This window comes from Halichoeres trimaculatus, unplaced genomic scaffold, assembly GCF_033239565.1.
Source record: "Halichoeres trimaculatus isolate MK-OKI-2021-1 unplaced genomic scaffold, fHalTri1.1 fHalTri1_scaffold_4, whole genome shotgun sequence".
In the NCBI taxonomy this organism is placed as follows: domain Eukaryota; kingdom Metazoa; phylum Chordata; class Actinopteri; order Labriformes; family Labridae; genus Halichoeres; species Halichoeres trimaculatus.
The window spans coordinates 9356645-9374326 of NW_027437182.1; the positions used below are offsets into that span (position 1 = coordinate 9356645).

A 17682-nucleotide genomic window follows, 5' to 3' on the forward strand; every position below is an offset into this window, starting at 1 on the left:
CACATTCATACCACAAATTAAAAAAGTAAGTATTAAAATGTCAAGGGGAAAATTAATAAATAAAATGTGTATTCTCTTTCGAGTAGCCAGGTTTCTTACTGACCATGAAAGCCTCAAGACATGCGCTGCGGCCCCTTTAAATACAATCTCCCGCGTTCCAAGTTAAGCGGAAATAGAAGGTTTCTTTTCTCTATTTAAGCGCGCCAACAAAGACTGTCACAGAAGGGCTGTCTCTGCTTCATTCACTGCACACCACTTCTGCGATATCGCTTTCCAACACGGTTATTTACGCACCGAAAAGATGCCAGAGGAAACATCCACCGCGTCGAGCTCTGGAAGGTAAAACTCGTTTGTAATGCTTCACTGTGTACAGTGGAAACACGCCTAGCTAGCATGTGGCTAACGCACGATAACGTAACTAAAAACAACGACTGTCCGTGAATGGGAAGTCACTCTTTGAATTGATATTTGGTTAAGTAAACTTACAACCAGAGGCACACGTTGAATGTTGTCGTTCCAAGTGAAAGCAGTGTTCATGATATCAGCATCCGACTGGAAGGCTAGTGGGCTAACAACATAAAATGCTAACAGTAAGAAAGCGACGTTAACAATTTCAGTCATGGCAGTAAACAGTTATAGTAAAGTGTGTGTGGCCATATCCCAGAAAGTGGTCAGGTGACTTGTGTTGGAAATGACTGAACTGAAGTTGAACTCTTGCAGTGTGGAGGAAAAGCCGTGTTCCTCCTCATCAGCAGCAGCTGCAGCAGACAGGTGAGTGTCCAAGTTGAAAACTGCCATATTTCTTCAAATCGCTGTTTCAACGCTGACCTTGTAAACGCGTGTTTTTCTTTTTTTCCCTCTCTGCAGCTCCGTCGACGTCATGGAGGAGGCAAAGAAACTGATTGGCACAGGCAACAGGCATCTAGTCATGGGAGATGTTGTTTCTGCTGTCAGCGTGTTTCAAGATGCCTGCAGCATGCTGTGAGTTTCTGTGGGAGAAAAACAAAAGTATTGAGATTATTTTAGATATATTAGATGTATGCATTTTATTTTTGGATTAAGTGTAGTTTAACTAAATGACTCTTCATTAACCAAGCAGTTTAACAATACTCGCATCAGCCATATTGCTTTAAGTTAATTGATGATTTTTAGAGCTTATAACGACAAGACATTAATATTAGAATATCACTATTCCTCCTGATGGTTAATAATTTATGACATGATTGTCCAAAGATGATCATAGAGTGTATTACAGATTGGTAAATCTGTAATTGGTTATCATTGGTGAACAAAATGAAAGGCTGCCACATTTTGTCAAATATGACAAGGTTAAGTTACTTAATTTGCACCATAAGTATTTTTTTTTTGCAGCAAGATGATGACATCCACTTTGTCATTGGTCACAAAAAAACATACAAAACAGTCATAATTTACACACTATTAAGACACCAAAACACAAATAAAAAAACATTGAGACAAATTTGTCTTAGAGTTGATTGCTGTTTCAATATAAACCAGACATGAATTGAACTTTGAAACAACTTTGCTTTTGATCCATCTAAAACATCTTCCAGGGCTGGGAAGTATGGTGATACTGCAGATGAGTGTGGTGAGGCATTCTTTCTTTGTGGGAAGTCCCTGCTGGAGCTTGCCAGGTTGGTTCAACATGATGTCATGCATCATACAGGAAATACTTTTAAAGTTTGTACTAATTGAAAGTTTTAGACACGAGCCTTTCCATTGCCTAACATTTTTCTGTTTTATGTTAAGGATGGAGAACAGTGTCCTAGGTAATGCCCTAGAGGGAGTCCCAGAAGAGTCTGAGGAAGAAGAACAACCCAAAGACTCTAACTTTGAGAGCGCCAACAACCTGGATGGTGGGTGTGGTGTAATACATTTCCCTGTTACAATCTGCTGTGTGAACTTTTTTTCCTTCCCAATAGAAAAACTTTTTTCCGAGCTGCTGTTTAGTCTGCTTTTGATTCCCTACATGAAAATTGTGATGGTGTCATCAGATGTTGCTTTTTTCAGTCAAAGGTCAATACAGCACCATATGTAGTGGTTAGAAGCTTCTTTGTTATTTGCTAAATGTATAAAGCTCTGATTAAGTTTTGTACAATGCAGGAAAACTGCAAATTTATTTTGTTCAAGCATTTGCCAGTCTCCACTTTGAGACTAGTCTTTGAAATGCCTCTCTGGTGCAGAAAAAACTAGGGATGAGCTACGGCAGCAGGTGTACGAAGCAATGGCTGAGGAGGAGAAAACTGAGGCTGCTAAAACCAAACTGGCGTCTGAGGATGTAAAGAGCAGCACTGAGGTGAAAAAGGAAAATGGTGTTGCAAAATCCCCCGATAAGAACGAAGTAAACGGCTCAGAGGAAACTTCACATCCCCCTGATGAGAGCTCAGTCCAGGGAGCGAAGGTGAATGGAGTAGAAAAGAATGTGAACGGTGCAGGAGAGGAAAATGGCAATGGGATGGAAGCAAAGGATGAAGAGCATGAAGATGCAGAGGGCAGTAGAAGTTTGGATATAGAGCACTTTCTTTTCACTTTGAGGGGGTGCACAAACTTTATAGGTGTCACTAAAGGTGAAAGGAAAACAGGTGCAAGAGGCAATGGGCTTTAATAAAATGTTTTTCCTTCTACACAGACTTCCTGCTGAAATGCACTGTTTAATTTTCCTTCTTGTGCTTCAACAGATGATGATGATGATGACGATGATGATGACGAAGAAGATGGAGAGGCTAATGGACAGGAGAAGGTGAGCTCTGGTACATGTGGGCCTCTTTGATTTAGTGCAGAAATCTTGTTTTTTGACAGTGTCCTTTGTATTTCAGGAAGAAGATGATGTTGGTAATTTGCAGTTGGCGTGGGAAATGCTTGAGGTCGCTAAGGTCATCTACAAAAGGTAAAGACATTGTCTAATTAATGGTATAACAATTGCATTAAGCACAGCCTACTGATCATTCAAGAACTTAACCTGAACTTGACTTTGTCTTTTTTTCTTTATCCTGACAACAGAAAAGATAGCAAAGATGATCAGCTGATGGCAGCGCAGACGTACCTGAAACTTGGAGAAGTCAGTGCTGAGTCAGGTATGTCACAAGGCAGAATAGATTTTTACACTTTTGTGATTCTGATTTTTATTTTCAATTGGATGTTTGCAGGTCTGGCCTAATTTTTTTTTTTTTATTCCCATTGTCAGTGAGGATTAAGGATGGATTGATTTAAAGGAATTTTGAAAGAACCAGTTAGCTGACTGCTGCGTCCATGAGGCTGATTGATAACATAGCATTTTATTCTCAGTGACTTCATCTGTCACTGAGAAGCTAATATTTGTCAACCACTTGTCGGGAAACGGTTGAATACTTGGTGGCTTAAAATGGTTTCATGCAGGAAATTGAAAGGATTGACACAAAGATAAGTACTGAAAATTTCTACCAGTGACCTAAAGATTTCAGGTTCTGGTTTAAAAAAATCTTCTGATCTGAATGTAAAATATTTAAATGACCACCAGTTTCCTGATGCACAGCATGCCGTCTTAAAGTTAGTTCTTGGCCCAACACTATACGCTCAAACCTTATGCAGAGCCATTTGTGACACCTGTGGTGAAAATGTAACTGTCTCGTGTTCCCTCTTCAGGTAACTATCCGCAAGCACTTGACGACTTTCAGGAGTGTCTCACCCTGCAGCTGAAGCACTTGCCTCCCCACAGTCGTCTCTTGGCTGAGACTCACTATCATGTCGCCACCACACTGTGCTACATGGATCAGTATAGCCAGGCCATCCAGCACTACAACAGCTCCATAAAAGTTATCGAGACACGTCTGGGTAAGAGTGCACTCAGTAAGCTTTTTCTGAAAGAGAAAGATGAACTTGTTAAACATTTTTAACAATCATTGTGATTGTGAGCTCATCCATTCTCTTCTTGTCCATGTCTAGCCATGTTGCAGGAGGTGATAGCCGCAGCAGATGAAGCAACAGAAGAGAAAAATGAAATGGAGGAGTTGAAGCAGCTTCTGCCTGACATCAGGGAAAAGGTCGAGGATGCCAAGGAAAGCCAGAAAACAGCCAGCGCTGCGTCCCAGGCCATCCAGCAGACACTAGTGAGTACATTGGACAACCAGAAAGAATGTAGACCTGGGTTAAAATGTTGATTATTATTTTTTTTAAGTCTTTACACGGAGGGAAAGTTTTAGTATTAAAATCAAATACACATATCCATGCAAAATAGTTTCACTGCCAGATAACAGACTGACTCTTCACAGGGCGGAGCTTCAACCTCGTCAGCATTCATGTGTGAAAACGGGGGTCCTTCATCTTCAGCATTTCCTGCAGCCAGCCAGGTAAGAACATCTTACCAGTGTTTATCACTAAACTGATAAAATGCTCTGATTTCTTTCACATAAACAGAACCTTTTTTTTTCTTGTACAGATCGCAGTGAAATCCTCTGACAGCTCCTCATCTTCCAAAGAAGCCTCAGACATCTCTCACCTGGTCAGGAAAAAGGTGAGACAAAATGACCCAGACTCGTAATGACAATACACTTGAAAAACTTTGATTTAGTTTTTTTTTTTTCAGTTTGACTCCATGATTTAGATCTAATCATGTTTGTGGAAGTGGCTGTGGACTGCTGTTATTTCGAAGGGTCTGTGTGTTGGCTTGCTTTGGTTGTCCGGGTGATGTGCTAGTCTTTAGCTTGTCTGTGTTGCGACTTTTAGTTGTCTTACTGTAGTTGTGGCATGTGGTGTTTGTCGTGGTGCAGCCTGATGCTACGCAAAGCATTTTAATGACCTGATTTTGTGCATGAAAGACAAATTGTGTGGTCTTGATTTAACGGCTGCAGTTTCAGTTCCCTTTTGTCAATGTCAATCTATCTTAAAAGGTTGTTTGAATGCTCCGTGCACGACTGTATTGAATGCAGTCTCATCTTCCCCCCTCCCTTTGTCCTGGTTTTATGTTTCCACAGAGGAAAACAGACGAGGAGAGCCCAGTAAAGGACACTGATGCTAAACAAGCAAAACAGGAAGCCACAGTTAATGCCAGCAACGGCAATGGAGTCCAGGAAGGAAAATCACAGGAGGCGAGTGATAGGTTTATGTCTTATGTCGAGTTTAGCGGATGGCCCTCTTAAGACGGTGGCGTTTGTTGACGGCGTGGATGGCAGATTATCACCGCCTGCATGTGGCTTCAAGTGGACTTGGAAGTGAGATTTGCATCATTTCTGGTGTGCTGCAAATCATCCATAAAGCTGAAGTGTGACAGTCTGGAAACAAAGATATTTGACTACTTAAAGTCCAATCAAAAAGCCATAAATAGGGAGCAGGGAGAAGTCTTTTCTCACTTTTGTGTCTGGACCTTAGACTACAGCTTTGGAAGTGGAGACACAGAAGCATATCATTGTGCTTTTGCAGATATGCAACTTCAGCTCTTAATGAGATTCTTCTTATTGATTTTAAAGGATCCAATGTGATTTTCAGAGTGTGAAATGTTCACTTCTCCTGATGAGGTTGACTGTCAGCATTCGCAAAAGTCAGAAAAATCCCATGTGAAGAAAAGTGTTTTTTTTTTTTTTGTCAATTAATTCAAACTGCTGAGCATGGAGACTTCCCGTTGAAATTTTTATCCATCGTTCATCTTTATACAAACTTTTTTTGTGGTTTTAATGATGCCTCTTTTTTTTGTCCTGTCCTTGTAGCCTGCGAACCAGTCCTCCTCAGTCAAGTCTTCAGCGTGACTTTCTCTGACTCTTCTCTGATCTTGGAAACCAGCACAGCATGCCTGTCCAGCCCTTCTCCACCTTTACAACACTTTTGTTTCTGTAAATAAGATCCATTTTCATAGATTTGTCTGTCAAGTTTTGTATACTTGTAGTAAAAATAAATAAAAAAAATTTGCAGATGTAAGTTGAACCCAGAGTTATTCTGTGTGTGAGTGAATTCAGTTTCAGCTAACTATTTTTATTCTTAAGAGAAAGTAAGAGCTCATTGGTGCAACATTTTTCTAGAAATGGTTGTGTTTGACTTTTATTTATTCACATTTCCTGTAAAGCAAAGTCTGTTGACTTGAGTCCCAGCTAGGTATGCCAAATGTAGCTGCATTTGATCTTTTTCATTAATCAAAAGTAATAGTATTACCTCAAAGGTAAAAATGATGGTTGCTGGTTTATGCAAGTCTGTCTGATCACTGTTTTTTTTTTTTTTTGGCAGACAGTTTGGGGTTTTGAGTGCATTTATTTTAATACTTAAAATTGTTAACCAGATCTATAAACCAGTGACATTTCTCAGCCCAAATATATGAAAATATGACAATTGACTTGTCGGCACAGGAAACAGGTATCTAGTCGTGGGAGATGTTGTTTCTGCTGTCATGTTCAGATGCTTGCAGCATGCTGTGAGTTTCTGTGGGAGGAAACAAAGGTAACAGGGATGAGATTATTTCAGTTTTTACTGTATTTTGGTTTTGGAAAAAGTATAGTTTTCAAGTAAAGTTATACATTTTCCAGACTAAATGGCTCTTTATGAGCTAAATGGTTGAACATTACTATCAACTGTGCTGCTTTAAGTTGATTCCTCATTTACAGGGTTTATAACTACAAGACCGTGAAACTCAAGATAGTAGTAATAGTCCAACAATCAGAATCAGAATACCTTTATTGATCTCAGAGGATGAAATTTCATTTGAGTTGCATCCCTTTCAAGACATAGAAGAAAACAAACATGGGGGAAATGCAGAAATGAGATGAACCTAGGAGCTGCCAGGTACGAGGCCTCTTTGCAAAAGATAAGAAATGACAACATTGGGAGCGGAGAGGGGGGAAAAAAAGGTAAATTCCAGACTATGTCCCAGAGGGGGCGTAGTTTGAGATCAAGAAAAAAACACCTCAGCACGAAGCACATGATAACAGACACAAACGCAAATAAATAAATAAAAAAATAAATATTAAAAAAAAAAAATCAAACACGTCCATTTCTCACTCCCACCCTTCCATACAACCAGTTGAGCCAATCACAGTCACGTGACGTGGGCTTCGGGACCTGGACTCGAATCTACAACATTGAGTCGACCCACATCTACCATGTTTCAAGCTTCATGCACACTAGTCGATACACATCCAACTGTCCATCATTCGTTATTTACAAACGTCTCGGCTTTAAAAGAAGTAAAGAAAAATGCTTCCATAATTTTGGGGAGTTACGGAGAGGGAACATTTTTTTCAAAACTTTGGCTATTGCAATTCAACTGGTCTTGTTTGGATTGTTTTTAAAGATCGGAGACAAACGGCAGGCGAATTCACCCCCTGTTTTTAGTAGAGCTATATTTTAGCCATTGTCTCTACTTAAATGTCAGCTTTAGGCTATAAAACTCAGGGGTATTCCTCACACCTGTGAGTCCGTGTTAAAGATGGCGCATTTGTACCATCTAGTGGTCAGTACGTGGCATCTATGGGGCTTTTCCAATGGAATAATATAGCTGAGCTTTCAGGGCAAAATATGAGACCAACGCTTTCCACTTTTGTTCTAATTTCTGGTACTTCGGTGTTAAATGCATTGTGCTAGGTGTAGGCTTCAAAAGAGTATAGCAGTGTAGAGTAGAGCTACCTAAGTAAGCTTGCAAAGTTGACAGTTTGTACACTAACATCAGTTAGCTAACACTGCTAGCGAGCTAGCGTTATTGTTCTTTAATTGAAATGACCGTTTGATATTAACTAAGGCACTTACTTTATCTAGTAACACAGAAAGTATAAAGGTAAATTTAAAATAGCTTAGATATTATTGGTTTTAGAAGAAAATGAGTGACAAAATACTTTTTGGACCTTCCAGCCACAAACTATCCAAAGACAGATTACCCGCGCCATGTTATTATGCACCACAAAACTAGCCACGAAAGACCAGATTTGGGGATGTTTTCCTTTGAACATTGAAAAAGAAAAGGGTAAGTAGACCCAAACACTAACAGGAACACTGAAATTGATTGATTAAGGGAAGACTTTCAGAACCTGGCTCGAGTGTATGCAAAAAGAGGGGTGTTAAAGCTTCTAGCAGAAGAACCATTGTTAGACATGACTGAAGGTCACCCTGTTCACAGAGCTCATATGCAGAACTGTGTAAATATTTTTGTCTACAGCTTTAAATCGTGTGCCAGGGAAAGAGATGCATAAATGTAAGTCTCTTGGGTTGGTTTTGAGGAGGAAGAGGTGGGGGAGATTAAGACAGTCTCCTGGGTCTGGAAGCTATTTGCTTCTCTCCTTCGCCTGTACACTTGAAGTCTGAAGGACATTCTGCCTCTGAATAAGCCTGAGCTCTGTCCTGCTTCAGGAGTTCACATAAACAATGTAAAACTCAGTGATTGACTGATCATTTTGGCTTTGTGTCAGTAAAATGTGTGTATCCCTGTAAAATAAAGGTAACGAAGTTATACAGTAACATTTTAAAAGCTTACCATATTGTTAAACTGTGTCAGTAATGTTTTTCTCGTTTTTGCTCTCTGTCCAACAAAACCCTGAGGATCTCCTTTAGTTTTTGGTTCTCCTTCTCCACAGCTGGAAGCTCCCACCTGAGATGACTCAGGGAAGGATTTCTGACCTCTGGACTCCAAACAAAAATTAGGCTCAGGCATGAAAAGGTAACTTCCTTAGTTTTATATCACTGGTCTGGAGTAAAAATAACTTGGGATGAGAGTGTGAGTGGAAATAGGCTTTTCAAGTGGAAACAAATGAAGTAAACTTTCTAAAGGCTTCAGTGAGCACAGCTGTGCCAAAACACAGCGACAAGCATGACATACTTTTCGACTTGTACCTTTCCTGGCTGCAGCTGGTTGGCTCTTCTTCATGCTGTGGGTTGCAGGTCAATCCTTTGTGCTGCTGTAGCTGGGTCTGACCCACCTGACTGCATGTATGCACACTAGACCTGATTTAACCTCATATAACCACACAAATGTAAACAACCCGATTGTCTTAATTGTAAACAGACAACTGATGGTGTTTCAGGACTAGTGTTTGAAGCCACTTCACAAAATGAGCTCCCATTTTTCCTCATATTCTTGGCTTGTTCAGAGACATACCACAAACTAAAGACAAATCAAAAACATAGATCATCTGAAGCACATCAAATTATGCATCTACAGAAAATGTCCTCGCCATAATCCAGCCTTCAGTAGAAAATGAGATTTATACTATCACAAATGTTGCACTGAGGAGCCACCCAGGCATGATAAAATGCATAATTGATGCTCTAAGTCATCCAGCAGCTGGGAAATAAAACATATTTCACTAATTATTCATCTTGGAGGCAGAGCAGCACAGATGCAGTTATCCCTTTTTGAGGGTTACATGAAGTGAAATGATAAAGTCTTACAAAAACCGATTAGATGAAGGTATTGTTAGTAAGGTAAGGTATTGTGTTTACTTAATCTAGCTGTACAGTCATAAGTATGGTTTGAAATATACAGGTTTGATCCCATATTGTGTACCCAGTCTGTAACACACAATTAAGACTAAAATAAAAGTCCTATTCTCACTTTATATAAAATCCAAGTTTTTATTTCAACCAATTAGATGGTGTTGTTTTACATTTCTAAATGGGAACACATCAAATATTTAAACACAACTCCTAAAAAACAGGTCACAAATTTTAATTTCTCCCTAAAGGAGCAGTTTGTGAACTTCACTTCAAACTCATATTGTACTCTGGTTTGGAAGCTTTTTCTAATGATGTCACAGTGAGGACAGGAAGACTAGGTACTTGTACAGTCTCACACTTAAATATTAAAAACTACAAGCTGTAAACTTTAAACTCAAAATACATGTGACCTCATACAAAGGATAAGCACTCACTAAGTGTCTGAAAACTCAGGGGAAGGGCCATTTAATCTTGAAAAGGATCTCAAAATGTCTACAGGGCAATAAAGAAGAGGTTTTAACTTAATGGAGAGGTGTTTTGTAGTTTTTCAAAAAACACATCTTGATGAATCGGCAACTAATGACATTCAACATTAAAAACAGGCATTCTGTGATATTTGAAGTATTTATTTTATAACACACAGCGTCAGCTAGTGATGCTAGAATTAAACTTCACAGCTGATTTTGATAAAGTTTCATGATAGAACAGGTACAAACTAGTGTGTGTAACTTGAGTGGATATTAAAAAGCTGTTGCAAACATGATGAATGCTCAACTCTTATCTCTCTCTCTCCCACACACACATACATATTGGCGCAACTTTAACATTCATCTTTAGTGTTAATGTTAGAGCATAGAATTTCAGGGCCTAATACAAAAAGGCTGAAGTGGATGAGAAACTAACAGGGTCTCCGGCAGTTCATTCTTCACTCTGCAGCTCCTGATGCTGGTTTGGAGTGTATATTAGGGCCATTTGGCACTCTTGGAGCTTCACCATTTCCTTTATCTCCTCAAGTCTGTTACAGTTAGCCAGCTGAGGCCCACTTGCCTCGAGTAAGTGTTTTTAAATCAACTAAAAATTTTAACTTATGAAACTGAGTCAGAAGGAAAACTCTTCACTTCTTTATATTTTATCACATTTTCTACTCTAGACCTGTCCCTTGCAAGAATTAGCACAACTCTTATGTGTGGATATATTTTCATCCCTTATATAGCCTACTTCTAAAATTGCTCTTCAAATGCATCTTGACTGACATAATGATATTCAAACATGAATTTTTAATCAAAGACCACAAGTTGCCTGCAGTGCGCCGCAGAATGACAATTAAAATGCACACAAATCATCCCTGTTGGGCTCTTCTGGATAATCTTGTGAATCTTAGGTAAACACTTTTTACAGTCCTGAAGTGCAGGATGGATGAATCTGGTTGGATAAGCTTCACCTTGTCTTTGAGTCCCTGTAGAGCAGAGCTGAGCTGTCTGTCAGTCTGGTTGCTGTTTTGTCCTTCGCTTTTGCTGACTTTGGTTTTGCATGAACACTTCTCCTCCCAGTGATGTTTCTGCCTTGATCTCACGGTTAATCGCTCAAAAACACACAAAGACTCTCAGGTACTGCACCAATTTCTCAGTGAGGGACTCTAAATGAACATACTAACTTCAGATCAGTTATCTCCTCTTTATCTCATCAGTCAGCCTCAGCTGTTGGCTAGACAACATATGTTCAATTTTTCAAAACTCTCTTTCCATAAAGTTCAAGGCAGATGTTTAATTGCACCAATACATTTGGCACACTTAAGTTCAGGGTATCTGGAGGAGATAAGCCTTAAATTAGTCACAGGGTCAGAAATGTTGTCACTTTAAGGTGACATGAATCTTAAATGTATGGAGTTTTACCAAAGGAGAACCAAAATAAGCTATTGAATATTCAATAATTTTACATAATTTGTCCATCAATTCTACACCGTCCAATTAAAACATGAACAACTGCTCCTGTACTGTGGCCAGATTTGTCCTGGTTGCTGTAATTTAAATCTCTATTTTGTATGTAAATGTGTCAGAAGTGCTCTACATTTTTCCAGCAGAATGAAACGCCAGCTTTGAGGGTGAAACTGTGAAGGCTGAGAGCTGCTGTCTGCAGAAAAAAAGCTCCCAGAGCCTGAACTTTCTACTTCAACCACATTCAGCTAATGCTGGCCTTCTGTTTTCTTCTAAGTGGTTGAATATTCATAAGATGCTTTTTCCTAATTCTCAGACTGCCTGATGTTTCCTCACCCTTGAGTGAGCACTCCTCTGGGACCGTAAATGCAGCTGTGCAGAGAAAGTCTGGCTCCACAGCATCAGCAAACAAGGCCCAGACCTCGGTGAGTATTTTCACTTTAACATCCCGGTGAAACAACAAAAACAACCAAGGGGTGCATAAAAGCCACTGTTGTTGTCTGGTTTGATTGTGTTGAAATGTTCACGTAACACCTCCCTTAAGTTTTAACTCTGCGTTCAAAAGAACAGGATTGCGTATGCAGGATGTTTGTGAGGGACTCCACAAGGACAGATCCTAGCAGGTCAGATCCTTTGAGAGGATTGTCTCACATATTCCTGCCTCTGAAAGGGGTTGAAAGCCAGGAGCTAGAAAATATGACACCTTAACAGCAGAAATGAACAAGTACAGTCTAGTTTATGCAAACAGTTTTGATATGAAAAGCTAATTTCTCTGGCCACACACAATGTACAGTGGATAAACTCTGGGTAACTTGTTTCTAATATATTAAAGATAGTTGGGGGCATCGCTGACTTGACTGACAGGTGGGCACAGTGTAGTTGTAAGTAAGGAGGCTCTAAGCCAGTTTAAACTCTGCCACTTTACCTGTAGTCAGCTCAGTCGTTATGGTGACTGCCGTCAACAGGCGACAAAATACTGTGCAAAGAGTGAATTCTGTGCAACGGGTGATGTGGTGACATCTGAGTGTTAAAAGTGTGTTTGTCCACAGAGGGCGCCAAATTAGCTAGCTAGCTTTCTGCAACCTGCGGCTCTGGAACCTCATGCAGCTCTTTGAGTTCTTTGCAGTTGCTCCTTGTAGCTTTAAAAAATATTACAGAATTAAAGAGTTTTTATTTTTCTTAAATAGGGCATTAATGACAAAGACATGAACATGAAATAAAATCATGCGTTAAAATTTGTTGAATTGAATATGTATCACATCTTGCAATAAAACTTCACCTCCCACAATGTTAACAACCCACCAACGTTCCATTCACCTGTAGCCAACCTCAAATTTTAACGTTATCTTACCCTGGTTAAATAGTGGTACATAAGTACATTTGCAAAACACAAATCTGGAAGAAAATACAGATTTTAATTCTGTATGGATGAATTCATTTAACTGCCAACAAATTGTCTTAATGTAATTTCCCATTGCAGAACAATGAAATATTCTGATTTTGATTCTGATTCTGATTTATATACATGCTTGATATATGCCAAAACATTTGCAAACAACAAAAAAAAAGTAAAGCAATATTTTTAATATGTTATCAATTTCAAGTGTTCTTTCAATTTTTTTTAATTTTTTTTTTTGTACAAATTTATAAAAAATAATGTTTTTTTTTTTGCATTTTTTTTTGAAATTTTTAAATTGTTTGGCATTTTTAAAAACTTTTGAAATTAAAAAAATGCAAATTTTTATATATTTTTTTATTTTAATTTTGGGATTTTTTTTTTGTACAATTTTTTGAAATGTTTGAAAATTTCTTAAAAATAAAAACAAGACTTTACATGTACAATTTCTTTAATTTACAGAAAACTTCTTGTTTTGACAGTTATTCACCAGATTTTAACTATGTGTAGTTTTTTATACACCTTGTATTTTTTACTGTGAAGATAAAGTAGATTTTGTGGCTCCAGAAAATCTTCATTCAAGGTGAGCTGGTTATAATGGCTCACATGAAAGTAAAGGCTGCAGACCCCTGAGCTTGGAAATACATTTCTGATTAGTATCTATTATTTACATCAATGTCAGATACTTGCCAATAAGCGCAATGGCACTACAGTTTTTCAGACAAATGGAAAATTACACTTTAATGTATCGTCAGAGCTTCTTGTCCTTAAAGGCCTTCATCGCTTCATGGGATGAGCAGGGGAGCGTTTCAGTCCAGAATCTGACCACTAGATATTGCTTTATGTTCCTATTTCTACATACTGTGCCTTTAACGTCCCGACCTGCTGGTCCCAGGATGACCGGGGCCTCTAGCAGATTCTTTTTGGACAATCTTTTTGTACCAGATTTAAAGGAACAATCAGTCTTTCCTGCTTTGAGCTTATTCTTCTACGAATCATGCTTTGAAATAAATGATTTAAGGAGGGGATGCAGTTTGCTTTTAGGGACTTTTCTCTCCTCCTTCTTTTATCTAACTACCTCTTAGTGCATTTCACTGCCTGTACTGGTTTCCCTGAAGCAACAACAGCCTCTGGAACACAAAGTCAGGTTGCTGCTACTTCTGACAGATGAAATATTCAGCATCCATCCACACCTCTGACAGAGGAAGAGAGAGAGTTGAGGACTTAAACTCCTTCCTCTCTTCCCACATCTCTCATCCTGCTCTGCAACACACACTCTCACTGTCTGTTGCTAAGCAACTGTGAAATAAAGCGGTGGGCTCTGAAGTCAAAGAGAGGGAGAGGGAGAGGAATGGAGAGGAGAGAAGGAGAGTTCACAAGTACTGCAATCCACTACTGTTTGTTTGGCTCTGTGCATGATCCCACCACAGCTCTCTCCGTGTACCATCTGTGGATCTGCGAGGACTTGTGACTTCTGGTTCCCCACTGGTCAGACCAATCATAGTCGGCTTGGGGGGCGGGGCCCAGAGGTTCCCTAGGTTACCTGTGTGATTGACGTTCAGCTTCCTGCAGCGGAGCGCGCGGCAGTGTATCGCGGATGCTCCTGCTTCTCCCCCCCTCTTTGCTCCATCCTCCTCGGGAGACTGTGTGGAGAAATCTGGAAGAGAGGAGCGAGACGGAGAGAGAAGACAAAGAGCAAAGAGGAGGAATGCTGATGATTTAAAGTCCCTCTCTCTTGTCTTTTTACTGGAGGGATGAAAGCTGGAGTGCGTGAAGAAGCTGGCTGAAGGGGAGAGGAAAGGAAGGATTCCTGAAGAAGGGGGATTTGTGAGGTAAGAGAATCCTCCACTCCACTTTCCTCTGCGTGTCCACCAGTCACCTGTGAATTATGTGATGGCAGGTAACAGGAGGTGTCTCTGAGCTGTATGTTATAAATATGACTGTGTGGGTGACACAGAGAGAAAGACACAGATTCTCTGCATGCTGCGTGGTGGAACAGTATGAAACCAGTGGATGCCTGTTTTACAGTATCACTTATGCAAAGGCTTTCGCTGACTCAAGAGCTGCTGGTCTATATGGGACCATAGGAGCCAGAGCGATTGAAATGTCACCCTACATATAAGCAGTATCAGTCGTTTCAGGGCTATAGTTAAAGCTGAGGCCGGGATTTCGAGGCTTGTCTACTGTATCTGCATAGGAGGAGGAGTATTAATTACATAACGCTCCATCTATACTCGTGTATCAAGGCTGTGCAGTATCGTACTGTCCCACTAGTCTAGAAAATCTTCACTGCTACAATATTTTCAGAGACGCTGAGGCTGTCTCCAGTGATGGGACAGTCTGAACTGCACTTTCTTTAGGGGACTCTGTCTGCATGTCTATGTGGGGTTGTCAGCACCTCACCAGAGTGGGTATATGTGCGAGTTAACAAGTGGACAAGTGGAAAAATCTCCCCAACTTGCACTGAACGGCATGAAAAGTCACAGGGTGCGTGTCATGAATCAGATTTACCTCCTTAAAAACATCCATTAGTCACCTCAGGTCAGGCCACAGCCTCCTCCTCTGTGTCCCCAGCACCTTGCACTCCTGCAGACACTCCTCTGTGCAACCACCTGAGGATGCCTCTGACACGTTTGGGGTGGTTTTTTTGATCAGGTGTGAAAACTTTAATGCTTTTCTTCTGTTCATATTTGGGTACCGTTCATTGTCCCCTTTTTGCCCTTTGGGAGATTGGGTGGAAGAGAAAAGTTTACGAAGAAGGTTTCCAAAGGAGGAGGTGATGGACAGAAAGTTGCTAACTTAAAGCTCTGCAACAGAAGTTTTGGCTTTGTGATGTGTAAAAATGCAAAAATCGAACAAAGAACAGTGTTTTCTCTAATGTTTAGGAAGAACTTACATTTAATCCAAAATATTATTAGTTAGAGATTATTTTCTATCTTTGCCCTACACATTACAGATGCGTAGACTTCTGTAGACTAAAGATGCTCAGAGGAGGATTGCCACCTTCTGGACTGGAGTGTCACGCACACCATTGTGAATTACTTATAGTAAAGGGTGTGTTAGTTTTGGAACTAAATGGAGATTGGATCAAACAAATTTTGTTTATTTGAGACATTTTTTTTACTGGATACAACGCATTGAGATAAGACATTTATCAGTACAGTTAGGTCGTGATACGGTTTGAAATGTGACCTCAAGCAAACGTTGTAGTAGCCGGCTATATGTTAGCAACATCGTCATTCCGGTGCTCTGACGTGTCTGAAGTCTGACGTGACAACAAGTAGACACTGTCGGTTTGTATATAGTTTAGTAGCTGTCTAAATTTTGTGCAGATGACAGCCCAGTGCTCTAAGACATGTTTGTAATGTGTAATGTCAGTAAATTCTGGTTAGCATATGTCCTGCCAGTCATCTACCAAGCAGAGCTAACGTAACCTCACTCTTCATTTCATTGATAGACTCTCAAGTTTGAACAGACCACTGCAGACTAACTGCTGCATGTGGGTTGGACACATTATCACAGACAGTTTAGCTCCTGTGTTAGCCTTTAGCTCGGGCTGTATCATTCTCCTGTTAAGCTTTCTACTGTCCTTTTTCTGTCTGACAATTAGGCTCCTGTGTCTACCAACTAGGGATGGGTACCTTTCACATTTGAAAGGATACAGTACAGATGCCCAGTACCTGGTAATTAGTACCTGTACTCAACGGTACCAATTTTTAGTGCTTTTTTGGCTGTATGTGGTAAAAAATATCAATTTGTTTAATAATAAAATATATTTTTTCATTTTAACGTATTTCTTCTTCAATAAATAACCTTGCATTGATGTCTTCATGTCCAGTATGGAAAAATGCCCACTCTTTTACTCCCTCACAGTCAGAAGGATGCATTTAGGTACCTAAACATGGTACCTTTTGATTTCATGTGAATTGGTACCCGGTACTTTTGACAGAATTCAGTCGGTATCTTTAAAAGTACCTAATTCGGTACCCATCCCTACCACCAACACGACAAAATTAATCACAGAAATTGTTTTCAGCGGAGAAAAACACAGATCTCTGTTCTCACTCCTAAACTTCATCAGCTGGTGTGGTGTTGTCACAGAGACCTAGACGTGCCGTAAATCAATCTGGTCCTGGTCGACCTGATAGGGAACCTAAGAAGTAGCAATTTAAAATTACCTATGTCCTGAAATATTGGCACTGATAATCTTATTTTAAAGTTTGGCTTACAACCAGGCATATATCAAGAAGGGAGACTTTTTCAAGATCACTAGAAACTCCTCACAGCCACTTTAAATATTCTTTGTTAAGATGAAAGTGAATTAAAAATCTTTGGACAATCTGTGCGGTTTTGTAGGAAACTACCCTTAAATTTACAAAAAAAAAATCAGTAACAACACTATGCATTAAACATGATCATGTGAAGTTCATCTATTTAAGTTTAGCTCAATCTAACCAGTATCTCTTAAAGATAAATAAATCTCTTGAAGGTGATCCATAGTTTCTGAATATCTCGTGGAAACCACTAACTCCTGTAAAGAATGCACCAACCTTAACCTAAAACCACTGGTGCAGCTACAGCTTAGGGATTGTAGCTCCAACTAAAGCTTCCCCACTCCCTGTCAAAGTGTCCTTGACCAAGACTCTGAACCCAGAATTGCCCCACATAGACCAACCACCACTGTGCATGGAAGCTCTTTTGTGTCAATTGTAAGTGTGAATAACAGAGTTGTAAAGAGCTTTGCCTGTAGAGAAAGGAACAGTTAATGAAAAGCTGAGAGGTCAATTTTGTTCTTAGCTGTCCTTGTTGACAAACAAATGACATGTTAATAAGAAAAAAAAATATGGATGAAAATAAACTTAGCACCAAAGGAAGAACATTAGTGTTTGGTACATTATTTCTTTGTTGTAACAACACTTCTTGGCAGTATTTCTTCTCCTGCTGGAAAGC

General features: G+C 39.7%; 1 protein-coding gene across 3 annotated transcripts; it reads left to right on the forward strand.

The window, feature by feature from the left end:
- Positions 1-159: 159 nt before the first annotated feature.
- LOC141789566 (histone-binding protein N1/N2-like) lies at positions 160-5844 on the forward strand. 3 transcript variants are annotated; one of them, XM_074669043.1, is made up of 15 exons: positions 162-339; positions 721-771; positions 868-981; positions 1575-1655; positions 1771-1877; positions 2205-2513; positions 2700-2761; positions 2838-2908; positions 3022-3095; positions 3643-3831; positions 3943-4106; positions 4269-4346; positions 4436-4510; positions 4971-5084; positions 5700-5844. In XM_074669043.1, the coding sequence occupies exons 1-15, from the start codon at positions 302-304 to the stop codon at positions 5736-5738; spliced, it is 1566 nt and encodes a 521-aa protein (XP_074525144.1). In that variant the 5' UTR covers positions 162-301; the 3' UTR covers positions 5739-5844. The 3 variants fall into 3 exon arrangements, with proteins under 3 accessions (XP_074525146.1, XP_074525144.1, XP_074525145.1); XM_074669045.1 differs by lacking the exon at positions 2205-2513 and having other exon boundaries at positions 160-339; XM_074669044.1 differs by lacking the exon at positions 4971-5084.
- Positions 5845-17682: the final 11838 nt, after the last annotated feature.